The sequence below is a fragment of the Phlebotomus argentipes genome, unplaced genomic scaffold (assembly GCF_947086385.1).
Source record: "Phlebotomus argentipes unplaced genomic scaffold, Phlebotomus argentipes genome assembly contig_5, whole genome shotgun sequence".
Taxonomy (NCBI): Eukaryota; Metazoa; Arthropoda; class Insecta; order Diptera; family Psychodidae; genus Phlebotomus; species Phlebotomus argentipes.
In genome coordinates, this window is record NW_026776165.1 from 8,958,332 (window position 1) to 8,986,095 (window position 27,764).

At 36.8% G+C, this 27,764-nt stretch overlaps 1 protein-coding gene across 1 annotated transcript; it reads right to left on the minus strand.

Moving 5' to 3' along the window:
* Positions 1-146: 146 nt before the first annotated feature.
* LOC132256589 (uncharacterized) lies at positions 147-27,764 on the minus strand. Its single transcript, XM_059753086.1, has 3 exons — positions 25,877-27,764; positions 9,821-9,981; positions 147-8,460 (listed from the first exon to the last, which is right to left on the minus strand). The coding sequence occupies exons 1-3, from the start codon at positions 26,331-26,333 to the stop codon at positions 8,401-8,403; spliced, it is 678 nt and encodes a 225-aa protein (XP_059609069.1). The 5' UTR covers positions 26,334-27,764; the 3' UTR covers positions 147-8,400.

Here is a 27,764-nt window from a genome sequence, read left to right on the forward strand (position 1 = left end):
TGTGACGTTTGGTTTTGGAGGACCTCTTGGGATGTCTCCTAATGTCTAAATCTACTAAGAGCTCTGCCATCCTTTATCGTGAATACTAGTCTGAAACATTCTGGTTTTTTTTTAAGGATTGTAGACAGCTAGACGTAGTTTTACGGGTGTTTTTTTTTAAGTATTCTCTCTTCATTATGTGCTTTACATTATGTAAATGACAATTATTGTGCCTTTATTATCTCATAGGGTTGAACAACTGGTAGTGCATAACATTCACATTAACATCCATATTTTCAGTTGATTATTATTATTCTTTTATTATTCTCTTTTGCGATAAATTGAAGGATAATTGAGGAAATTTCAAACAACTCATCAGCCTGAAAATATTGCTCTTACATTGAATTCATGATATTAAGAGGATTTTTTTTACTATTTTCATTATTATTAAATAATAAAAAAAAGGCAGAAACAGAAGGAAAAAATAATACTTAAGAGGATTCATTGTCATTATACAGTGCTTTTTATCACCTACTTTTTAAAATGTGCATTCACTTGTGTGCAATATTTTGTGCATTTTCGTGCATAATATCTTATAACTTCTGTCTTTACGTGTAAAATGTCTTGAGGAATCGCTTCACATGGAAATTCTTTGCATCAACATTTTTTTTTAGTGTCATTCTCAGTTAATACAATTATCTTGTTTACTTGTGACTTTTTCCTGGTGGAAAATCACTCCTTGGTTTCTCACAGTGTATGAAAAATGTCTGGTGATACACGAAAACTTTTTCGCCCAATAAATATTCTTGTGGTGGACAAAGACGCATGGTTTGGAAACACGAAAGAATTGATAAAGCAAACAGAAAAAAAAATTGCAATTCTCTCAAGTTTCTCTGCGGCCTAAAGGCAAATCTCCCTGGGAACGAAGGAAAGTTTCACCAATTTAACTATACACATGTTTGAAACTGAACCCACGAGATGATCCATTTAACTTTCATGGGATGTCTTTAGGCCGACTAAAAGGATTCGCTTAATTATTCAGCGAAGCCCAATCAATTTTGCATTAGGCCAGTGATAAGTCCGTGGGATATTTTGGGTCAACGTGTGAGTTATTCTTAGTTGACGCCCTCACGATGCTCAATATTTTATTACGACTCGCGAAATCTTCCAGGAGGTCATCAAAGGACCACCGTTGAATTTAAACGCAAAACACATCAATTATTCACAGTGATTTCTCCGGTAAGGTGTTCTCAACGAGTGTTTTATGGTCTTTTGCACCTTTATGGCTCCTCTCCATGGGATTTCCATTGAATTGCAAACTCCGGATGAAGTGGGATTTATGGGAAACAGTGGAGATGAAAAGAAGTGTTTCACTGCAGAAACAAGTAATGTTTGCAAGGTGTATTTTTGAAATGATTACTCGAGAAAAATGCTTGTATTTTTATAGGATTTAAGCAGAAATTATTTCTGTAGCGAGATTCATTCTGTATTAATATAATTAAAATTCCAAAGAAATCTTATTATTATTTATATTCTCAACGTCATTTGATAATAAGTGTAAATATAAGATAGACTAAATTTTTGTGCTGTATGAGAAACGGAAAATGTATTGGAGTTCCTGTTTCCTGGAACTTGTTCATATTTTCCATTCGTCAGTCTGAATCCTATGCAATCTCTCGTCTGCATTTGATAATAGCAAGTGCTTGCGAGAGTGTGCCTTGAGGTGCAAGAAACACCCACACTTCACTGGGGATTATCTTTATGGGGACTCATTTGCCGTCACGCTGGAGGACATTACATGAGAATTTCATTTTTAGGATGGCTCTCAGTCCTCCGCCATGGGAGATAAAACGGTGTGTAGCTCAAAATATATCTGACTGTTGCGATGCTGAGAACTCGTGCTGGCAATTAAATCAATTTCTCTCACGTCTTTCTTACTCCCTTTGTGTTCTTTCTTAGGAATTGCCATGAATATTGTTTTCTCTCTGCGCTCTGTCAACCAGCAGAGTCCGCCCGTGGGCCACAGGATGCCCAGGAGGAGTTGTCAATTAAAATATTTCCCTTAATCCTAATAATATAATCTTCTAAATAATCTCCTCACACGCTCTTCACGAATAACATATTGAAAAAGCCATTTGAATTTGGCGTGTGCGGCTTCCTTACGTGCGATAAATTTCCATTAAATAGTCTCCCTTTTGTGTATTTATTTATGTGTACGAGTATATGAAGTGACGAAGAAAGTGCCGCGCGTTGGTGGAATTGAGCATGAGCTCAGTTTTGTAAATAAATGCCCACATTGTCTTGCGGTGGACTTTCTGGTGTCCCCCGCAGACTTTCCTTATGCATCAGGATATGCAATACCATAAAAATCATTTGTGACACAGTATCGTTGGCTCCAGATATTTTTGACGACAATTTTCATATCCAAAAGAATATAATAAAATTATGAACAATTCTTCTACCATCAGTTTGCGTCTCTCTTTTGATTCATGTTCAATTTTATTATATCGCGTATTTGTGAACCAAATTGGCGGGGTTTTTTTCTTTGTGTATGTTAAAGAGTAAAAATCGTCAAAAATACCATTCGATACCATTTCACTGGAGATTCTTCACGCTCTCAATTTAAACATTAGCTTTTCTACAACACTGAGCTCAGCCTCCGCTCAATTTCACCTCGTCAATCAATAAATTTCTAAAGGTGCAGCAACGATAATAATAATCTTCACTTTAATGGCAATCAAGTCCACCTTGATTAATAATGCCAAGTAAATACACATTACAACTACTTTTACACCTACGTACTTTATGTCTATGACATCGAGAGTAGAAATTTAAGTACTCCCCCAGGACATTCCACAGCCCGATGATTTCTTGCCCTTTGACACGACACACAGAAGCATGGTCAAGGAAATTCCCCAAGAAATTCTTCAGATGTGTTCATGAGAACTGAATTTTTCCCCAGAGACAGATAACAGTAGTCAGCAAAAGTGTCTATTAAGTTGTGAAATAGATAAATTGAACAGTTCAGGCTGTTTAGGCACTTGAAGCAAAAGAATTCATTTCACTAAATTCACATAAAACCCAAAGTCTTACGAATATTTAATTCCAAATGAATTGATGAAAACTTCTTGATTTTATTATGAAATAAATTATATCAGAACGTCATTAGATTTTCTGCTTTTGACTCGACTTTCTATGCATTCCACTGTTGATCTGACCGAGTGCTGTGCACACCTTTAATTGACGCGCAATTGTGGTGATATTTCCCTTCAGTAATTCCAGTGTATTGGCACGAAGCACGAGCATAATTGTCAATAGTAGAGCGTCTTATAATATGGTTTTATGTGTCTGAAAGCGGAAGTTTGTAAACATCCTCTCCCAGTGTTCAATATTGATATAAATGAGGACAGATAATGTGACCATAGAGGTCAAAGTGTTTTAACCTTTTTGCGTCACGTGCAAATGCGTGCCAATGATCCAACCTGTGGCAATAAATATCTATTTTGAAAAGGTGAGATGATGGCCTTTCTCGCAAATTGTGCTTATCGCAATTGATACATTCCCTCCACGATTATTGGTGACATTTTATGCGATGGATCCAGAATTGTAATACCCATTGCAGATGTCATGCAAAGAGTAGCACAATTTTAATCATTCTGATGCCTCTTTCAATGTTTAATGCTCAGAATCTTCACGCGTGTTCTATTTTTTCATGCTTCTTTCCGCTCAATCAACTGAAATATGTGCTTTTTTTGCTACTGTTTTGCCTTCTGGGGCTCATATTTATGGCATTTTGCCGGATGATTGATACGTACTTTCAACAGCAGAATATATTCATCGCTTATAGTCAGTTCTTTTGACCTTTTATGCCAGAATGCGCTTAAATTATTCACTACTAACGCCAAATTCGAAATAGATTAAATGGAAAATTGGATTTTCCTCTCCTTTCGCACGGAATTGCAAAAATGTGAACACACATATAAAAAAAATGGCTTTCAACGATTCTATGTTGAAAACTGACATAATAACAATGGAAAATTTCCCCTTAATATTTGCATATTTCCTATTATCTTTTGTAATTAAACTTATTGTGGAATATATTATGGTTGGTTGATTGGAAAATTTTGCTCAAAACAATTTCACCCCGAAGAAATTGTATTGAGAGAAAGTGTAGCAAAATCCACCCACAGTAAAGTGTGAAATTTTCACTCTGCTGTTTCCTCCTTCGCTGTCTTATCAACTTCTTACTGAATTGATCAACTTGTGTGATGTCTGACCATTTCGTCGCCCGCCTGCCAACCCTTACACAGCCCATTTTATTTAATTCAACACGCTCAGGGGGTGGCCCGAGTGCAATTGACCTTTCGCCCCTCATTCCTGCCGGAATTTATCTATGGCGAAGTGTTGATCAATGAAATCATGTCTGAAGACAGTTTTGAAAATCATATTCAACGAATTTCTTCTGTTTGCCTTAGAAATTTACCATTTTATATTTGATTAAATTTCCGACGGAATCTTATCACAACACAAGCTATTCTGATGGCTTTTTGGGGAGAAATTCAGCACGATTTGTTGGCGAATCTTCACGAAATTACGTCAAGAAGACCAAAATTTTTGGTCCTATTCAAACTTACAAAATCCACATTTTATAAGATATTAATTAAAATCTGGAGATTTTTTATTTCACAAAGAGGATTAAGAAGACATTTTTTTTCCAATAAAAATAACTCCAGTCAAAACTTGTTCTGATAAGGATTTCATGATGAAGAGATTTCTGGAAATACAAAAGCTCAATTTGTGTGCATTGAAATGTGCTCAAAGGAGCAAAAATTCTTTGTTTCTTGAAATATTTTCTGGTTTTCAAGTGACTACTTTAGTGCTGAATTTGATATCTTATTTATTTAAATATGAATTTTGTGATTATTTGTAGCACAGACGTTTCACCCCTTTTGATGGTGAATTTGACCAAACATCGTGAATCAAAAGGGCTGAAAATAAATCAAATGTCTGTCATTTATTGATCTATCGTCTCGTGGCTTTTCGCGTAATTAATCCCATGGGAATGTACAGAGACCACATTTAACGATAAGGGATTATCGTGAGAATCATCTTGTGACTCACATCATCCAGTGTTTGCTCACGCCCACTCCAGTGCAATCACTGGACACAGATAGAGATTGATGATTAACGTCAATCTCGGTGTTGCGACTGATGAATTCGTGTGGTGTGATTCAGTCACTTTCTGATGGCAATAAAATTTATATATTTGCCAATTTTGTCTCCAATTTTATGCGTCAACCAGAGAGATAAAAGGGCGGGGTGTCGAGGGTTAAGGGCATATGTTGGCGACGAGTGTAGTAAAATCGCATGCAAGCGTGGGTCAATTGAGGATATTTGGCCAACACTGTGCAAATTATGCAACAAGCCAATGAGAGTTGACGCCATAAATAGACACAATTGTACTGTATGAAGTTTCTAAATGTATTATTTCTGACCCGCAACCGGATGTGATGCACCTAATTTGCCTACATCTTTGCGAAAGATGTTGAAATTTGCCGAATTCCCGGTGTTTGAGGTAAGAAAACGGTAGTCAATAAATATCTCAGTATGTGTGAATTCAATGTGATTCACATAAAATCAGACGAACATAATATAAGTTTACGAGTTTAGGAGTTGTGAGAGAATGACATTTCTGAGGAAATATCGTGAATTTTTAAACCAAAGAAAATAAAACTCCACCAGAATGATACCACGGAAAAAATATATGTGGAAAGTTTGAGAGATAAAAATGTTGATGCAATGTGAATTGATTGTAGTAATTGACATTTTTGATTTTCTTCATTAGTGTGAATTCTGTGCATATCAGAGAAAATTGAGAATTTTTACCAATCACGTGTATCAAACACATCGTCAGATGAAATGGCTTAGTTGTCTAACGACAGCTGAGTTTATTATGCAAGAGGATAAGGCCGGGGAACTTTCTCGATTTTCACTCACATTTGTGATTCATTGTTAGTTTCATCATTCTTTGCTTCTTATTAATTGAACAAAATGTCTGACAAAGTCATTAAATTGCTGAAAATAAGACCATAACTTCTCCTTTTTTCCCTATTATTTCCAACAACAATTGATTTGTCTCTCTGTTTGTTGTAGAATTTCAATTAATTTAAGAACGTAAAAATTATTTCAAAAATTTGCCTTTCTCAACGAAATGTTAGCATAGTGAAATTGTGAAGCAAACAAAATACATATTTTTTGTTTACATTTAGTTTGATAACACATTTAATTGATTCTTTTTTTTTGTCAATAGTATTTCCTTAAGGCCTGTGAGAATTTTCTTTTCTTTTATTTCTTATTTAGATAAGCCATATTGTTTCACCATCATTTTGTATATAAAAATTTATTACAAGTATATAGAAAAATAGGCCAAAAAAATATATCATCTATTCTATGAGAAATTGTTCGCAAGCATTTGTACCTTGTTATTCTTTCTTCCATCAATCTTCTGTTCTTTAAGGTAACAAGAAAATATTTTAGGCCGATTTGTATTACAACAATGACAGACATTATATAGTTTTTTTTTCAAGTGCTTCTCTTTCACATTCAGTTTCATTTTATTATTTTTGTTTTTAGCTTTGACACTGTATTTTCATTTACTTCACAAATTTCACATGCAGAAATAAAATGCATTTCAAATTTGTGTTAAATCATGATAAGTGTTTCACATGGAGACAAATTGTTATACTATTTGCCATTGGGAGTGCTTTATGTTCAAAATAAGGTGGAAAAATGCTTAAAAATCGTTATAAAAATAGATATTTACATTTGATGTTCAGTTTCTTTCAAAATGTGACATTACTTTTCTTATTGTCATTGACAATTTGTTTTTTTTTTAATAAGTTTCTCATCCTTTTCGGTAAACATCAACAGAAGTTCAACGTCAAATGATCTGTCAAATGCAATAAAAATGGTCATTTAAATTCTGGTATTGGTTTTACAGTTAATATTCCGTATACTGTGTTGACTTTATGTGGGATTAATAAAATTATATAGAGGTATTCCCCTTCCAAACACGATCAGTAACCTTGCTTTTTTTCAGGGTTTATGCAGACTTTTGTATAAGATCATTTTGCCAAACAATATGTCAATGCTTAATTTTTACTCTTCTTCGCCTTCACTTCTTCCCAAGCAAGAAAAAGGCTCCGCAAGATAGATGATTATACATTCAAGTAAATTGGATTACTTTAGAGTTTTGCAATTTTACTTTAAAGATCATTTTTTTTTGTAAATTACTTTGTATAGAAGATTTCAATACCACAACCAATTGTCAAGTCTGCTTTATCAAATATCGAAAAGTCAGTTTTAGGAGAGTTTTAATCATCTGGCTTAGAAAATGAACAATAAAAAATAGGGAATGAAAAATGTGAAATAGAAGAAGAAAGGATAAGTTTCTTATAACTCAATCTGAAGATAATTTTTCTTCTTACATCCTCAATTGAAAATACTTGAAATGCATTAATAGTTCTTTTCAATATGATTTTCTCTCTCATTTTCCTTTTTTTTTGAAATTCTTATCTTCCTCTGTAATTTTATCATTATAATTAATTTTTTTAAAGGTCTTTTCACTTCATCATTATAATAATCGCAAAATTTGTTAAATAGATAAGTTCATAATATCATTATAAATAGTAAAGTAATAATAATTTAATAAATTTTCTTCATACTTATCTACAGATAGCTGCCTTATCCATGAGAATAGGTTTCCATTAGTGGGTACAATGTTATACATAACGTACTGACTTTAATAAGTAATAAGGGAGGTGATTTTTCTATTATTTTCCATTCTTCAGGAAGTCTCACAATGTTTTTACTTTTACTTTGATGTGTGGAATACATGGACAGTGTATGTGGAAATCATAAAGGGAAAAAGTGTTCTTTGTGAAGAGAGGAAAAACATTTTCAAGCAAGGGGAGTGTGGCTTTGCCTGTCACATAGTTTACCAGAACTTGTGATGGTGTGTTGAAGTTTCTTTTATTTTGGTTCAATTCTCCTGATGAGATTATATCATTCCTAAAATGAACTTTTGCTAAGATTGACTTTTGGTAAGAGAGATTCTTGTGTGCATAATTTCACGTTTTTTTTTCTCATCATCTTTATTTTTTGTAAGAGTGTCAAATTCAGTGTTTTTTTTTCTTTCTTTCTTTTGATTTGATAAGAGTGTCAAACTGAAAATGTATAATGTGTGGTGTAAATTGTGAATGATTTATTGATATTTGGGTTTCTTCTTTTGGTTGGAATTGTACATATATGTATCTTTTTCTCATCTAAATACACCCATCTACGGTTTTTTAGTGTATTTACTCTTAATGTGGTTGCATTTTCTTTATGATTTACGTTAACATCAGTAGTTTCAGTTCCGTCTTAGCGCCCTCGGGCCCATCGCAGCAAGGCGTCCGCTAACACATCCAGGTGAGCTTTCGTCTGCAATGGTGAATGCAAATATTACACTGAGGACTCAAGTACAATTCATAAGGATTATTATGAAAATAAGATAATTTGTTCTTCTCTTTGTGTAGTAACAAAGACAACATTTTCCCAATTATCGTGCTACTAATTTCACATTCCCAAAAACTACTTGTAACCGATTCACGACTTTCATTGTGGCTTTTAATTTTAATCAATCTCTAATGGGCTTTAGAATTTTAATCAACTTCTTACTTGTGACGTTCTTCCGGTCGATTAAAAATAAAACAGTGCCGAGATGTAAATGCAATGAAGCGAAGGTATTTCGTACAGCTTTCCAATTATATTGGAAAGAGATGCAAATTTATGTGCTGCAAAAATGCAACCATCATAATTAAAATCCCTTTTACACTCTCTACTGGTCACCGCCCAGCTTGTAAATTTTAATTTAACCACTATTCACATGCTGTGAATAAATCTAATAAATAATAAGCTCTCAGTTAAGCATTTCGCACAGTTATAGAGTTGAGAAATTCTCTTCCTTGAGCCTCTGACTTCAGGTCACAAGTCACTCCAAAGTCAGTCTTTGGGCTTTCAATGTTAGCGCAAAGTGACCCTTCTGAACTATATCGCACAACTGGAAATGAGTAAGATCTTTTCACCATCCGAGACGTTTTTATTTTCATCTTCTGAGGTCAAAAGGAAGATAAATAACACATTTTAATTAGTGAAAGTGTCAAGAAAAGTGAAAACAGCAGAGTCGCAATTAGGATTCCTTGTGATATTGGACGCGGACGCCTTTCCTTTGCAAGTCCACCTACGCACTTTTCCGCCTTATGAATTTGCGAGGTTGGGAAGAGAAAAATAGCCTGTGAACATGGGAAATGCTAAACGCAGAGAGGCTATATTTTATAGAAAGGAATAATATTATATGTAATACAATATTAAACGAAAGGCTTCTCCTTAGCAAATTAAGGTTTTGGAGTAAATGAGGAGAAATTGGATATAATAAGATATAAACGTATCTCATCGTCTGCTCAATCTCTCACTCTTTCTCTCCATATATATATATATATATATTATTATATATATATATAATATATATATATATATATATATATATATAAATTGGTTACACGGAGAAGAATTATGAGGTGACTCATGTTCTCAGCACTTTGTGCCAAGGTACAATGCTTTATAAAGTGAACAGAGGATATTTGATGTAATCCGTATTAAAAGAACACGATTCCCGAGGTGAAAAGATTGTAATAGAGGCGACAGCACCCAACACAACACTGCAATTAACCCTTTGAAGGGCGGGGTATCTGAGTGGGCGTGGCCTTAATTATTTTTCGCTCTGCCTTGGCTGGTGACTTACCGTTTTGTAGAACATACAGGCTTGTCGGTCTTCATCTTCGCCATCGGGACAGTCGATGAAACCATCACATAAGACATGATCATCTATACACCGATACCGGCCTTGCCGATCCGGCGTCGGACACGCGAACCTCTCCATGCCATCCATCGCTGGCGGACATTCTGGAAAAGCGAGAAAGGGAAGAGTCAATGAAATGTTCTCCTTGTTACACTGCACCACTGCTCTGTGGTATTTGGAACATAAATTAGAAAGTTTGCAAGTCAAAATGGGATGAGAAATCAATAATTAACGGAGCGAAATTTCCAATCAAAGATATGGAGAAGGTCGTTGCTATCAACAGTTCTAATGCTTTTCCATTACCTCCTCACCCGAGAAAATTCCCAATTTCCCGCAACTCTCCTGTTTGTGTGTGTGAGTGTGTATCTACCGAAGAGATTTGATTAATCTCTCAGCGGAACGTTGAGGAAAGAAATATAATTGAATTTATAATTGCAGGTACAATGAATAAAACACTTTTCAGTCCTTCAGCAAGTAATTAACGTTTCGTTCGGTTTTGAATCGCAATGAAAGGTCCGTCACTGGAATTTTCATCTCAATCAATGGCCTGCTAAAGTACTCTGATATATAATTCATGGAGTTTACCATGTACATATGTACATATACGTGTTTGTGTGTTTGCTAAATAAATTTGAAATTGGGATTTGTTAACTCGACATTTCAATGTTTAGTGCTGACGTCAAAGATGTCTTTAGCTAAAATCAACAGCTATTCAATGTGTTTCATAATACCCGGGAATTTAATAGCTTAGAAACTTGCATCTCAGCAGAGATGTGTTGAGAACTACACTTTGCAGGCTTTAAGGATTTCCATTTCGTCTTGACCTTTACACAGCTCGGAATGAATTTGTAATACACTTAAGAGGATTATTAAATTTTCCATGGAAACATTTCCTGGGAAATTTTATAAGCACTTCTATTGCCGTAAGCTCCAAATTTCCATTCAAAAATCACAGGTATTTATACGGAAAACGGCAACATAAATGACACAAGCAACGATCATCACTGCTGATGACGGATTCGGGAATGGAGTGATGAGGAAAATGATTGTCAATCATTTTGCGTACCTTTGCACCTGATGTTATCAAATAGCTTACGGAAAATGTGCAAAAAGAGCTGAAAGAGAACGACGAGAGCACTCTTCTCAGCTGTATTAAAATGTAAATTTTGCTGGTGAATTGGATTCAAGGGTGAAATGAGGTGAAAATTGAATATACATGCTTGTCATACGTCGAGAAATTAAAAGATCCGCCAAAAGTGACAAAATGTCGGCGAAGTGGAGCAATCAGAAGTCTTGAGATTTTCTCCCAGCCCTTGTCCAAAGGAAAATTCAGTTACTTGAGCTTTTAAAATGTTTTTCTAAGAAGCACAAATTCCATTGGGAATTTCTTTGGCGTTTCATTGAATACTCGCAGAAAGTCAGGCTTTCAGGGCGAAATGGCAAAAATATCTTCAGGATGGCATGAACTGAAATTTAATCAGGAATAGGCCAAAAAAACCCAGCTCAGGATCAACCTTGAATTCATGTGAGCTTCAACAATGGCAACAGGTGAGAAGATGTTGGCCTTTCATGAGGCGATCCTCGAAATTCCGATGCCACTCTTTGCCCATTAATGCACGCGCAATTCGGCCGAAGCTCCATTGAATTTTTCATTGAGGAATTTCCACTGTAGGTCGGAAAGTCTGCGGGCAACAATTGTATCATGACATAAAGTTTGTGGCTCTTGCGTGCAGATAAGTTTCTTTCCCAGTCCACCCAATTCTACCTCCAAACCATCACGTTGAGTTTATGCTTACGGACAAAAGCATAAACTAAACAATTTTTGTTGTGTGTGTGTGTGTGTGTGATGATTTTATCCGCCATAAAGATATTTTCCATTTCAACACGCAAAACATTAAAAAATGTAATTAATAATAATTGGATTGTTGGACGTGAAAAGCAACGTGCTTGAGGGCGAAATCGATTTTTTCCCCAATGAACCGCATGAAGTAATTGGGAGACATTGTTGTTGAGGTGTTCTTAGACAGCAAATTTCGGGCTATTTTTAAACATTGGGACACGAAGAAATTTTCTTTTTAACAATCACAACCAATACGTCTGCTGTGATGATTTCTGTAATCGAGAATGTATTAAAATATTTGACATTATGTTAAAGTAATTGATAAATTAGCTGGATAGTTAGGCCCTGCCCACATGAAAGTCCCGCCCATTCGATTTTATATTTCCCTGATATTTAGTAATTATGAATAATTTTGCTTTTAAAATAATGTTTGGTTACAGATAATTTCTAATCAGTTGAAAGATTATTTTGTAAAAAATCAGTTTCGAGCATTTGTTGAATTATAATTATATTCCTAATAATAATTTTCTGACAGTTTTCTCTATAAAATATACTTTCATAGGTTATATAATTTTTCCAAAACTTTCCTCCTCACTCAAAGCACTTCCTCTGAACTATTCTTAACAATTCCTCACTGAGGACTGTTAAAAAACTTTGAACAAATAATCATCATAAAATTCTAAATCCTCGAAAGTTTACCCATTGTCGTAATTGTTCTTGACACACAATACTTTTTCCGTTGAACAACACCTACACGGAGACTCTTATGTGCAATGCAAAATGCAAAAATTCACATTCGTAATATTGGCGAACGTGTTTAAACAAGAGACTTGTAGACAGAGTATTTGCTGAAGAAACATCTTGACGATGTGTAAATTGTGCCAGTCGTGATGTTATTACGATGGAAAATCCGCCACATAGGCATTTATCTGTGCCTAGATGTTGACAACTCAGCAGACATCCTCAGCCACTAACGATGCATTTACGGGGCCCAAGGGCTCAATTCCACCCACTCTAGTGTCTTTATTCGCCACGGAAATTCTTTCCACAGGCTCCTTGAGAGAATCTCTAGGGAAATTGTGACTAATTGCTGTGTTAGATGAAAAGCGCAAAGCAAAAAGTGCACTTTCATGCTTTCAGTGTGGCAATCATATCTCAATTTTACTAAGCAAAATCTCCACAACTTGAAGGAATCCAATACCACAAATTGTCTGCGGAGGAAAGCAAACAATCCAAAGGGTGAAGAGTCCTTTGCAGTGTATCATAGTTATGGATCATATTTTATTTGCAAAATGTTTAAAGTATCTCACTTTCCGCCCAAGAATTGTGGCCATGATTTAAGTTTAGCCATCACAATTGTTTGCATTTGCGTTATGAACTTCGCTGGTTGAGGAAAATGGGGGCAAAATGAGAAGATAAACAGAAGGGAAAGAGATACAACACACTTTCCAATTGTGAGGCGAATTGTGTAATCTCTCTAATGGACAATCATGAAATAGAGAACTGGAAGAGAGCATCTGGCCAAGTATTGATTGCACCCATTCGAGGGTTATAAGATAATGCCAAGTCAATCAGTCTTGTGCGCTAATTCCGCCAATAATTAATCCCACAGCTCAAATAGCGTTATTCGCAAATTCAATTACAACCTTCACATTGAAGCCAGAGGCGTAACAATGAAATGAATTCCAGTGTGTGCCGATGGATTTCCCAGAACACCGTCAAATTGAGTTGGTCAATTGACTGCAAAGTGAAAATTTTCATTGACATAAAACACAGAGTGTCTATCAGTTTGGAACGTCCTTTCACACAGATTTCCACGCATTTGTATTGAAATGTGTACTGAAATTCATTTATACTGTGATATTTCCTTTGTTGAAAAATGTCTCCTCGACAGGCTTGAATTATTCATGAGGTTCATTATGAAATGGACGAAGTTTACCTCGAAATTGTATAGAGGAAATGTGCCATATGAATTGAAAGGGAGTGAAATTCAATATGAAAATCGGTTGGAATATGAAAGCTCTCGAACATCAAAGGAATGTGATTCGAAACATGCATTTAATTGCATAACTGGAGACCACAAATTTACATCATGTGAATCATTACATAGGAAATCTGTAATCAAAGTGCAGGTGAAATTAGTACAATTGATTACTTGATTGCACCTCAAAACTCACCCTCTGATGAAAGGACAATTCGCTATATAGCGCACCCGCAACAATTGTACGTCATCGAATAATTTTCCAATTACCAACAATTTCCATCAATCATGTTCGCATTGTCACCAAAAATAGAGGAGAGACGGAAAAACTATGGGTCAATACGGGTATTGTTTGCCGCTTTTCCTTCTTCTTTTTATTTTTTTTGTTGTACCAAAGTCCCTCGACCAGCGCGGACCTAAAATTAGGTGGTGTTATTTTACCTTGAATATGAAAATCGAAGAAGCGGTATATATGATAAAAATATCCGCTTCAGAATTACTTGGAAGGAGGATGAAATGATAATGTATTTTCCTTCTCTCTCTCCTTGTCTTTTTCAATATTATAATTTTCCGTATAGGAACATTGAAAAGGCACAGACGAACAATGCGAGAGAGATTGTGTATTTTTGTGTAGGCCGCGAGTGCCCGGAGCTTTCGCAAAATATATTGCGAACTGTGTGTGTGTGTGTGTGTGTGTGTGTGTGTGTGTGTGTGTGTGTGTGTGTTGGTAGAAAATTTTGATTATCGGAAGATTTTACATACAGATTCCCGAGCACTTACATACGTCAGAGATTCAGATGAGCAGGAAAAGTCGATTCAGAGTAGATTTCACATGGAGAATGAATAGGATATTTATTTTAAATTTCTCTCGTCCCTCCATTTCTCCGTGTATTATTCATTCATACACCTTGTCTGGCGATGAGGAGGGCTTTTGTGAGGAGAAGAAAAGATGAATGAAGTGCCTTCCTTTCATGGACTATATCATCAGCAGATTACTAGCTTTTTTTTTTAATTTGTATTCTCAAACAGACTAAAGAAAGATTGAAGATAATCACTTTTTATCTCTTCTCTTGATAAATCACAATTAACAAAATAATATTCTGTTATTTTTAGTTTAAAAATTCTTCTCACATTTGCGATTGTTTCGAAAAATTAATTGGATTAAATGAGGTCAACTGAAAATGACAAGTTCAACCTGAAATATCAGATATTCAGTGATTTTTTTGTGGAACAACTAAAATCGTCATGCTTTTCAGCGGCAACTCTCTCATGATCACGATAAAAGCTTCTCAAGGGAATTAGTTAGGGTTGTATTTTAATTTGCAAGAAAACCTTCATTTCTTATTCATGAGCGAAATAATTAAGAATTTTTTTTTAGTCTAGATGACGCAATTATCCTTTCAGACACTCTTTGTGCTTTTCAATGTTCACGAAATCTTCGGTACATCCTAAAGAATCACGGACCGAAGGTTTTAATAATTGACAATGAGGATGGGCAAAAACCGGCATAAAAATATCTGTAAGAGCCATAGACGAAATTGGATGAAATTGTATGATTTACAAGATTTACTTTTAAGTACACAACATAAAAGACAACTCCCACTTTGGAGGGGAACCTTAGAAATTATTATTTTTTGTCGCATCAAATTTAATTTATTGCTCTGTTGTGTGTGTGTGTACATTTTCCATCTTTGTCCTTTTTTCGTGGGCGAACTGCTAAATGCGAGAAATACTTCTGGTATTGCTTTATAGATGGTCTCTCGTGGGAGGCTATAGAAATAAATCCCCAAGTTCAGTGATAAAAACTAGAATCCAAGTTACGTTATAATAAAAATGGAGATGGACGGAAAAGAAGTCGCCCAGAAGTAATGACATGATTCAGTGAAAATGTCTCTCCGAAAACCACCACCAAGAAACCACCCACGCATTTCCTACAATAACAATATGAATTTGTCGATAAATGCATCACGACACCACGCTCATCTCTTTCTCGCCACCGCCATCGGCATGGCCTTCCCGGCTAAAGCTCTCCGCCACGCAAACATGCACAGTCGCCTTCGAGGACTCCTTTCGGAAGCTCCGGGATCATCCACCCACGGATGCATTGGTATGCCCAAGGGGGAGATAGTTTTCTATGATCTGTACACCACTTTCTGCTATTGGCACAGTTTCTACCCTTCAGACACTTTTCTAGGGTTTCACTTAGAAAATGCTTAACGAATTTGTAGAAATCCTCCATGGAGAAAATTTGGGTGATAAAAATTTATTATTACTTTGTAATAAAATTGAAGAAAAAAAAATTAGTTGAAAATAAAAAATGATAGAAAAATTCTTTGAAGACATTTGTCTAATTTAAAATGATATTTATGAGGTTATGTTTGATAAAAAATATTTTTAGAGTGCCTTAAACTTCTGAAATTGCGTAGCTGTTAGCTTAATTTCTCAACTCTAAATATTTGAAATGTTTTTAAAGGTTAATCATTCACTATATTCTTATTAAATTAGTCATATAACCTAGAAAAACATTATTTGTGTAAGAAGTTTAGGAACTGAATTGCTATGAAAGTCGCTCATGAGGATCGTGAAATTTCAACTCCTCCACTTCTTCAGGCTTCCCCTGGAGCTGTACACCACTGCGAACCACAATATCTCACCCTTGGGGCTGCCGCCATCCGCTGGGAGCCACGAAGTGACTCCGTGTGATATCAAAGGGGGTGCAGTTGACAAATGGCGCACAGTTAATGCAACTTTCCGAATAAATATCCAGTTGTCGAATTGCCACTATCAATTGGCATAGCCAAGGGTTTGGCACTCGTGCGCCGAGCGTGGGAATGCTTAATGGCTTGCGAGGGTGGAGAGACACTGCTTGAGATTCTGCAGCCGAACAATTTCCCACGAGTTCAGCATAATGAGGAGGCGCGTAGTCTGCAAACCAAAACCCCACCAAACGGGTAATTATCTCGCAACTCTGGTATGTGGATGAATAATTTTCACAGAGAGAAAAGCGAGCAAATGCACAAATTGATCAGACGCGCGCTGTTAAATATAGCTCTGTATTTAGTATGTAAGCAAAGACATAGAAATCTTGCATAAATTATGATCATCATATAACAACACAGTGCTTCAACTATTTCAGTCTCACAATAATATTGTGAAAAGGAATGAGAAAGGAAAAATAACAAAGGAGATTTTTTCAATTTATAACACTGATTATTTTTTAAACTTATCTTTCAATCAAATTCATTGATTTCCTAAAAGGAAATAAAATGTAAATTTGTAATATTAACACAGAAGTAGTTTCCGTATTTTCCAAGTGGTCTGAATCCATCGAAAATTGCGTTTTCAGATGTCTAAAGAGTTCATCAATGTTTGAACTCACCCAATATTCCGCGCGCAAATAGTGTGAATTAATGTGACAATGCAAGCGAATCGATTGCATCCTAAACCATCAGATGTTCACCCCTTACTTTGCTCCACCCTGTGGAGAAAAATACGTATGCAAGTTTGTATATAATGTGGGTTGAATGTATGGCGGACTTATAACTGATATTTGCCACCCAGAATCAGACACACACAGAGTGGGTTGGAAGAGAGAAATTCCGTGATTTTGCTTTCATAGATCTCTCATCCAGGCGCCGTATCGTCCAGACATTCGGGGGTGGAAAATTCATTCGGTTGCCTCCACTATCTCGGAGCTTCATGCCATTTCTGCTGCTACCACTGCTGATGCTATAGTTGTGACGTTGAATATGCTGTTGTTGTTCTTGGTCTAGTTTTCTCGTCATTCGCTCAACTTCCTGCCATTCCTCAATACTCTGAAAACTTCCACAACCACACACACACACGACGGCGATTTTGGGGTGTTCGCATCCTAAGTATCCCTGCACAGACGGGATGGGGACACAAACATAGCGATGGGGTATTTATTGGATTGTGTTACAGGCGTCTCCCACTCACGGTGCGGCCAAGTTCAGCCTCAAGAACCACCGAATCATCGGGCGATGACGAATGTGAGGGAAACTAAGTTGGGACAGCTTCTCGTTTTTTTTTCCTCCTCCCCCTCCTGCGAATCCACGATTATATTCACCTTTTCCTCCCTGTTCACATTGGAAAATTGCCTCTCATGCAATTTATCAATATTTTCTCCTGTCTCTCTCACTTACGCCACAATTCATCCACATTTTTCACGGTGGGCTCGCTTCGGGAAATCGGTAATGTCATCATTGCACGTGGAATACATACAATATCTCATATATTTCTTACAAAATTGTCTCCTCGAGGGATTTTCGCTCTTACATCTTATCCGCTTGTTACCCGGAAAAATGGTCAGCGATGGTTTGGGGGGAAAAGTTCTCATCTTGTCATGTCGCACGAGAGAGAATTAGATGTGATTTTTTTTTACAATAATATCTCGCTAAAGTAATTAAAGAAAAAAGAAAAAAGTGCCAGTTGAAGTCATAAAAATACCTTTTGAACTGTCGGTAATTTTATCTTAATATCATAATAGATTAAGTTTTATTTTTCAATTTGATTGAAGAAACATAAATAATGCAAAGTTGCATTATTTAATTTAGTTGAAAGTCTCTTAATATTCACCCCCTCTTTATTACTAAGATTTTCAATGTAATGTTTCTAACTTGCTTTTTGATGTGATTTTCACTGTTGCCATTTCTACTTGAGTCACTGTAATTTGCATCAATCCAAAAGCACCTGCAGGTATTTGAACTCTGAAGTTATCCAGTTGTTGCATTTAATACAGGGCTTTAACCTCTTCAGCTTCCAAGATAATTCTTTTTCCGTGGAATTTCAGTGTGAAGATGAAGTTAAAAATTGCCTCATGAAATCTCGTTTATTGATAAGGAGCTTATTTTCTCTGTCGACACAAAACCCACGATAACATCAAAAGGAATGCTTAATGTAGAAGAGAGAGAGAGGAAAGGCGAATTCCAATTCTGGGAGAAAAATAATACCAATGAACCTTGTGATCAGGAGAAAATCCCATTTTGCAAAGTCCTTTGGGAAAAACCACGCATGCCAACAACCCTAGAATGCACAACTCTCAATTGGTCAGATTAGATGAAGAGAAAAACGATAATGCGAATGATTTTATTTTCCACTGTTTTTCCCCACAATGTTTAATTTTCCGGAGCTCAGCTCGAACATTTAATTAACACCTAATTGAAGAATTATCGAAGTGATTCCCACCATGAAATAGAATCACAGTCTTGTCGCACAATCATCCCCAGCCTTCTTGGGTGTTGTGTTTTCCAAGAGAAACAAACATATATTGTAACAGCATCACGCTTTCCGGAAAATCTCCCTCAAGGGCATTCACTCCTGCTCAGATGTTTTCTCCTTTTTTCCCATATGCGATAAAATTGAACTTGTTCCCCAAACTTTATAGCCGATTGTCTGGGCAAAGTCACAATGGCTCGATAAATTCAATTTCCGATTGCAAATTCTCCTCATGCGCGAAAATACTCAGTTCATAAACTATCAATTAAAGAGAGGAATGGGAAACTTGTGCAATATTGTGTTTCTCTGAAGAATTCACGCTATTATATGCAAATAAATTAATAGAATTTCGATTAAGAAAATTTTGTGCTCCTCAACTTTATAAATTATAAAGTCTTGGAATGATGTTGAAAAGCGCACAGAAGCCCAATTTTGTTGGGTGGCACAATATCTCAGCTATAAGCGATATGACAACTGAAGCATGGAAATTTTCCGGGGATTTTTTCCATGAAACAATATAATAGGATTATGTTGTATAATTATTTGCACCAATGACATTCTTTTACTCAGTAATAAGCTTTGAAAATGAAACTTATTCATTAGGAATTTCCGAATAAGACCAATTATTGAATTTCCGGAAGTTTGACTACTTAGAAAGACTATCGAGAAAGATCTTAAAGAAACACATGAAAAAATATCTCTTTACTTCAGTCACAAAGTCGAACTAGTTGAACCAGTTGAATCATTGCTAGGAAATTGTGCTTAATTCGAAGATTTCTTGTTGTCAGACTTTAGCATTGTAATTTACATAATTTATTGGCCTAAACTTTTTGACTTTAATTGTCCAAATCTTTTCTTAAAAACGTCTTCTCCTTCCCCTCCTAGAAGAGAATGGCTCAAAATAAAATGTTATTTCTGCAATTCCATTTCTATTTTTCTCGGAATAATTCATAAATCTATAAACAGAACTTATTTATACCTTGATTAAGGCATGAGAATGAATATGTGAGGGAAAATGATCTAAGCGGCTTAAATCTATGCTCAAAAATAATATATCTTGACACACGGAGTGTTTTGGTCGCTTTATCGATTGTGATTAGGGGTGAAATTCTGTCAAGAATGAAAATAAATAGATAATCACAATCGTGGACTCAATGAAAGGTTATAATTGACGCTAAATGTTGATAAATAGATATTGATTAATCACTCTTTAGAGAAAGGATATGAATTTACCTCAGAATTTCATTATAATCATAACTTTAGATATATCATTTGCTTATTTTAATTTGTCAATAAATGCTTCAGGTTATTAAAAAGGTGCACATGATTTTAATTCAAGGCAATCATTGACTCTATTATTGTCCATATTAATTCTGGAACACCTCAAATGTTTATAATGAGAGAAACCACACGTAATTATGTCAAATGCAGAATTGCAACTAAATTGAATTTGACCACATCATTTTGAATTTCCACTGGAAATGAATTGAAACTAAACAGAAAGAAATATTGCAATATATTTTCGAATAAATTTGCATTAGGAATCCAATTGAATATGCTTTAGAGCGTGATTTGAGCAAATTGTGTCTTTTGTTCTATTATCATTTCTCATATAGAAACTTCCTCGCGATACTTCTTGAATTACTTCGTGAATTACTCAATATAAAGTGATGATTTGTTAGTATTTTTTTTGGGTCAAACTCACATTGAGTGAGCATAAAAATTTCCCTAACCTTCAATTTCCTCTCTGGTCTTGATTAATTTTAAAAATGACTCCATTAATGACAGCCTGTGAGTTCGCTGTGATCGTTATTCCAGAAGATGTAAAAGAATTTCCACTGAACAAAAAAGCTCCCCATCAAAGTGGATGATTGATGAGATTGTATTTCTCGTTGTAATTGTTGAATTAGTGCTTTTAATTATATACAATGAGTGCGCCAATTGCTGAAATGTGCGACGGAAGAGAAGAGAAGAAACAGCGCCAAGCTTAGTAGAATGTAGTGAGAAAAATAATACAACAAACACTGTTCTTTTCTAATTGTCACCACCTTGAAAGCAATTGTTGGTCGCACTCTTGATTGGGCTGTGTGACATTTTCACTTGCAGCGCGCAAAGGCCAAAATAACAAGTGAGAATTTACATGGTTGAAGGAGTGCGATGGAAAATGCCTCCATTCTAACATGTGCTTTAATCAATTTTATTTTTGGTCTTTTCCATTGCGAGCCGTGTGGCGGCATGGCGCACAGACTTGAAGAAATCGATAATATCTTAATAAAATATTGACGAATTGCGTTGAGTGGCAATACGATAGTTTCGGTTGAGGTTGCAGAGAAGGAAAATTTGAAGAATGAGCGCCACACGTCAATGTTCTCATTTTTTCTGTACACTGTGTGGTGGTGTCTGCTTTCCATATATAGCAACAATGGCCACAACCACAGTCTTAGCTACTGTATCTAAAAATAATAGAAAATTCAACAAGTATTGCTTTGAGAATAGAAAATGTTATAGCGTATTAGTTGCCGTTTGTATGCGATAAAAATGTTCCACCGTTCCATCGCAGAAGCTCTGTATGGAATAACGGAGTGGAGGGTGAAAATAGAGCCGGGCTTCGCCCAACTCAATGGGGTGGCGAAGGAGCGTCGTATCCTCAGGAGGAAATATCCAACGGCAAAGCTTGACCAGCATGAATTGAGTGGTTTTATGGGCTGTGCGGCGTAATCTATTTAACCTTCTTGAATATCGCAATCTTGCGCACAAAATATTCTACAGTCTTTTTCAATTGAAATTTAATTTGGAAATATTGTCAAAAGCCACAGTGGCACTGGAGAAATTGTCACTGAATTACTGATGAATTGCTGACACAGTACATAATAATTTCTACTCTGCTTTGGGATTTTGATGCATGAGCTTTTCTTACTGGAAACTCTAATTATAATTCAATACGTCATTTAATTATTTATTCGTATTGCCAAGGAATACATGTGATTTCTCGTCTAAATTTCCACAGTGATGAGTATAATTTAGATTAATGTGTAATTTATAATGTAAGAGAAGACTTTTGCGCAATGCTCTTGAGTTCAATTACAGATTCACGATGTAATAATGGATGTTCAAGTAATATTTTGATTACGTTACAAATTCAATATGATCCATAGCACTTCTCAAAATTCCCCAACAAAATCTTTCAAGTGTTTCGGTTTGCAAAATTGCACGTTTAACGATAAGTTTTCACGTAGTTTTATTTTGTTTTGAGATCACATAAATTGGCATGCTCTAGAAAATTTCCTCACACATTCTCCGGCTAGGAAATTGAATCTTGAGCAAACCAGAAAACTGACAAGTAATTTTAAGCACGTGAAATGAAACGCAAAACTTTCGATTGAATGCAATCTCCTGGGGCGCGTGCTGTGGCTCTCTCGAATCCATGCTGCGATAGTTTCTTCTGTTGAAGTGAACTCACCTTTTTTTGAAGTTCCACACATTTCTAATATAGATTGCATTTTATGTAACATGCGGTGGAAAGCATTCGAAATCGATTTTCCACTTATAAACTGTGCTCAACTTTGGTCAATTTTAGAGATACCTTATGGGTGTGTTTCGGTTTGTTTCGCAAATACATTGATACCAGCGCAAAAAAGGTGTCAATTCGAATGGCGAATTATTCATGGTGATTGCCCACTTGATGTAAACAAAAGCATATTGAGTGTAGTGTGACATGTAGCATAGAATTGAGTGAATATTGCGTCTGTCAGGTGTTATTTGTAACGTCAGTTCCTCGTATGCCATGATATTCTCACTCTCATTCTTCACAAACAATTGCCTAGTGCACTTTTGTACTGGTAAAAGAATAGTGATCAATCAATATCCGTCCTCAATTGTATCCCTTTTTGCACTTTCCAAGCCACCACGACAGTCTTTCTGCAACATTGTGTGCGCAGAGTTGAAAAACCGGAATCACTGGCAATTGACATACACATGTGGCTTATCTATTGAATTATTAACAATAGTATATCATGGGTGATTATAAGGGTGATTTTATGTGGAATATTTTCCAATTCACTGAGTAATAATGCATATGACTATGCGAGTCTTCTGGGAAATTCTATTATCGCGAGTGAGAGGAAATGGTGGATTATAAAAGGTGTGACACACACATATATGCTTACATAATTAGTAAGATTAATGAAGTTCATTTCCGAGAAAATTCTAACCACATTCCGCAAGGGCGGAAAAAGGACAGCATCAAGTATTTCTGTGGGGGAAAATCCACTTTTTCCACCCTAAAATAATATTTCTGATGGCACATCAAAACGACTAGATAATTGGGCATGCCAAACTAATTAATTTTCACTCGTATCTCACCAGAAATGACTCCGAAAAAGCCACTTTCGTAAGTGAGAAGCAAATGTTCCGAACACACACACATCAAGACCAACTCAGAGATGTTAAATTTATAATTTAAATTTCAGCATAAATTCACAAGCTTTCCTAGTTGTGACTTGACAAAGAGTTAATATGATCGCAATTTAAACAAAATTGCTGGATTTCAGAAACATTTTTCTGTTTACCCTTTGTAAAGTCGTAACTGTTTAAAAAAAAAAGTATATATTTTGCAACTTGACTCGAAATTCAGACGGATGACGAAAAAATTTTAAATAACTATAATTGTACATTATTTCATAAGTTGTTACTTACTATATAAACTATTGTGAATTTAGCAAATGTTTATATTAACAGAGTTTTCATTCAACTTCATTAGTTGAACATATAAGCAAATAGAAAAACTCCATGAAACCTAATAAATATTAAAAAATATATATATTTTGTTTCAATCGATCATTAGTGAAAAATGACTAGATTGATTGTAGAAGAATGCCAAAATTGAACAATATTCAGGGCAAAACTGTTGGAGAAGAAAATCGCTTGTAAAGTTCAACTCGCGATGATAAATGAACAATTCTCGAAGGTAATTCAGGGCGTCTTCCGTGTTCGCTAATTCAGTCTTATATTACATTTTACAGTGGCTGCGTGAAGTTCATGTGGCATTTAGAGTTCATTCTAACAAGTAAATTTACTTGCCTTCCTATCTTGATTCTTCATTATATTCAACATGTTGCTGCGGCATCGTAAAATTGCTCATTTCAGGGGCACATCTTCCCACTTTTATATACGTGTTCGACATGAAAACTCCAAGCACAGGACCCATGCAAATGCATAATTTCAGCTCCTGCTTTTCACACATTTTCCGTTGATTGCCGTCTCGAAAATTCATACGTATTTTCCGCCCAGGGGCGAATTTGGAGTGCCAATTAAGTAGCTGTGTGACATCTGTACTATGTACAGGGAATCCTGATTGATGTGTCAATTGCACTTCTATCGCTTAGAGAGAGAGAGAGAAAGAGCTCTTCACTCGACTCTTGCAGACTCGACATTTTTATGGGACTGTAGAGAGTCTCATGCCAAGATTTTCAAGGCTGATGCTCTTCGGATGAGTTGCAAAGTAATAGCGAAATATGAGAAATACAAATTTGTCAAGGGGAAATGAAAGAGGGGCGCAAAGAGACATAATTGCACGGTAAATTCTGGTGCAATTGGCATATTTTCAATTGACACTCCTTCTGCCCTTGTCGCTCCCAGGAAGCCAAATAATTTGCCAGAATAATTTTTGGTAAAAAGTGTATTCAATGCAATTTCGTGTAAATATTTCCACAGCGTGCGTTCACGCAAAGCACCACTTTCTTGTCGCAAAATCATTTGATAAAAAGTAACATTGTGAATTATTTCCACGTTATCCGCCTTGGTTTAAGGGGAATTCCTCTAATGGCACTTATCGCAATGTGAGAAAGGAATGTCCAACATTCCACTTGCCATTAAATATTGCGCGCGAGTCTCCAAGAAGTGGTGAATGACTTCGAGGAAAAGCCCGTGAACAATTCGATTGTTATTCATGGGAAATTCACATATCTATATTTGTTAATTGCCCAGTGAAAGGAAATTGATATTTGAAGGAATTTCCAGCGCCGCCAAGGACGTCTGCTACTAATTGGGTGGTAATGATGTGGAAAATTGAAAATAATATGTTGAGAAAGAGAGAGAGAGATTCAATTTTCTCCAGTCCCACGCCTTAGCGCTTTTCACTCGTTTTTCCAGAATTTTCATTACATACAATTTCCAAGGATTTTATTCGTGAATAAGAAGGAGTCCTATTTTATGGTTCAACGTCACTGTCATTACCGTGTGACATCTAGAAAATTGCGGAATGGCAAGAGAAAGCTCAGTCTAGGTTTATCAAGTATTGATTTTCCAAATGATATGCACAGGAATTGGAGAAACGAATTTTCGACAGCTTTGAATCTAAATATCTGGGGTATTTCTGATTTGATTTCAAAGTAGGATGATTATGCATATATATATGTGTAGATTTAGATACTAAAGTCGAATAGAATACCAACTCTTTATAACACATCAATTCACAAACGACTATCTTTTGGTTAATATACATTTCAGTCGCCATGAAGTAGAAGTTTGTCATGTTATTTAGCTGCTGAATGTGCGGTAATTTTGGCAATATAAGCTTAGACGGTTCGAACGTAGAGTTTCAAAAACAAATTGAAATTTTAAATGCCTAAGCAACAAAACGATTTAGACGTATATTTCAAGTCAAAAATTGTGATTTTGCAATGAATGATGACAAAGTACTTGTCACTATATAGTTTCATTTATCACTAAGGGATCGAATAATGTTTTGTATTAAATATTTGAGAATAGTTAATGTTCACATGCATGATTAATGTAAATTTTTCGATCGCTTCGCTCATTTTTCCACCCATATAATGACCACTCGGAGCGCAGCGCAGTCATTAAATAATGGGGTGTGATTGGGGGCCGGAGCAGAGGTGCAAATGGTCGGATGGTGTGAAATTAATAAATGCAATGCACTCACCTATTTGCGGCACGTCGTATTGCCTCTGTCCACGGACGCTCCGCAACATGAGTTGGTTTGCAATGCTGTGCGGTACGGGCGGTAGATTGGGAATGCCAGATGTGGAGCTGGATGTGGAGCCACCCGCATTGCCCGGAGTGCGCTTGTTCTGCTTCTCCTTCTGCCGCATGTCCAGGCTGTCCGTGTTGAACAGGTCCTGCAGCGCCTTGGGCGGGACGTCGTGCGAGAAGGTGGGCTCCACGGCGTACGCATCCTCATCGCCACTGCGTGCGCCTATGAAGTCTAGCGGATGCAGCCGATGATCGTCGTGGCGACCGTGGGCGTCGACGGTCTGGACTGTGTGCAGGCCCACGTCGCTCACGTCATCGTGACGATATGAGTCTCTTGCCATGTGGAGGGAGTAGGTGCCGCTGAGGACACTCAAGCAGGTCAGCGTCTGCAGGGTTTCGCGCAACATGATCAAGGTCTCTTGTGTGGGACTATGCAGGTGTACACCTAGATTCACCGTTTCTATTGACAATCTGTGTGGTCACCAAAGTGTCTTGTACATGTAGGAACCATGAAACACTATTCACTCACAAGTAGCCCCACCCACACCCTGACTAATTGTTCACAGTCAGGCGTTCAGGGTATATATAACAGGATATGCAAACACAAACACTACAGAGTACCTCCTGTGTCAAGCCTATGTCTTAAGTCTACCACTATAGCAACTACAGCATGGCAACCTCGACAGTCCCACAATTGTCCTCACTTCTCGTTCTTGATCTTGGACTCTTGGGGAGATTACAAAAGGGACTCTCCACCTCTGGCTTGATTGCGAAAACTGCAGCTATGGGTGTTTTGGCATAGTCCCTTGTGCACCCTCGCGCGTCTCCCGAGGAACAGTGTGCAACACAGAGTGTGGAGCGCAATTCAAGTTTAATGGAAGATGACGAAACACAGTCTCTCCGCTTCTTTTCACTTCCCGTGGACCAAAAAGAACGCACAAGGAATTATTTCACTTCCTGTGAAGTTCTTGTGTGATGTACAAATTCAAAAATGTCTTTCTTTGAAACTGTGGCAAAATTTGATTTATACAAGCACCCAACTCTAAGTCTTGACGGCGTAAACCTTTCTGTCCGATTGCAGGGACTCAGTCTCCGGAAGGGATCTTGATGGGATTCTATATGCGATCCAGAACTTACAAGGACATGGCATTTAACTTGCTGCCAGGCCAATCAAGGTTATGAGGCGTCCAGGCGATAGATTACCTGCAGTTGGTAATTGCACGGAAGAATCATTTAAGACAGCACAGGGAACAGTCTCTGTTGCTCGCTTGCTCTTACTCCAATTGACGTCACGGCGGTCTCGGGCACCTCTACGTACCTTGGGTTCTTTTTCGTCCTTATTGGCCCGTATGCATGCTATGCACGCCCTCCGAATGCCTCTTTTTTCCCGCCGCTTCTCAGTCCAGCCAGTGGGTTGAACTCCTGTGCCAAGACATTCATCCACCTTTCAACTGACTCCCGGTCAACCCCCTTCTGAGTTCGCCTCTTTTTCTGTGTGCGCCTCCACTTGGCTCGCCAGAGATACACGAATCCTCCTCGTCTGAGCCTAAGAGATCGGGCCACTTAACAGTCCAGCACTTGTGCACTATAATACCGGATATCGCAGTGTCCGCACCTATCAATAGTCCACTGTTCCGCAATTCGATTGTGTGCGTGATCCCGATAACACCACAATGTCTATGAGCGAGTGCACGTCGCGGGATTTTCTTGAGTTACATAATAACCTTGGGGATATCGCCATGGGAAAGACACTTTGGGGGGTATATGTGACCACCCTGTCAGGCCGTGTGGCCATGATGTGGCACTCCACTTTTAACTGTTCACTCTCTTTGCCTCCA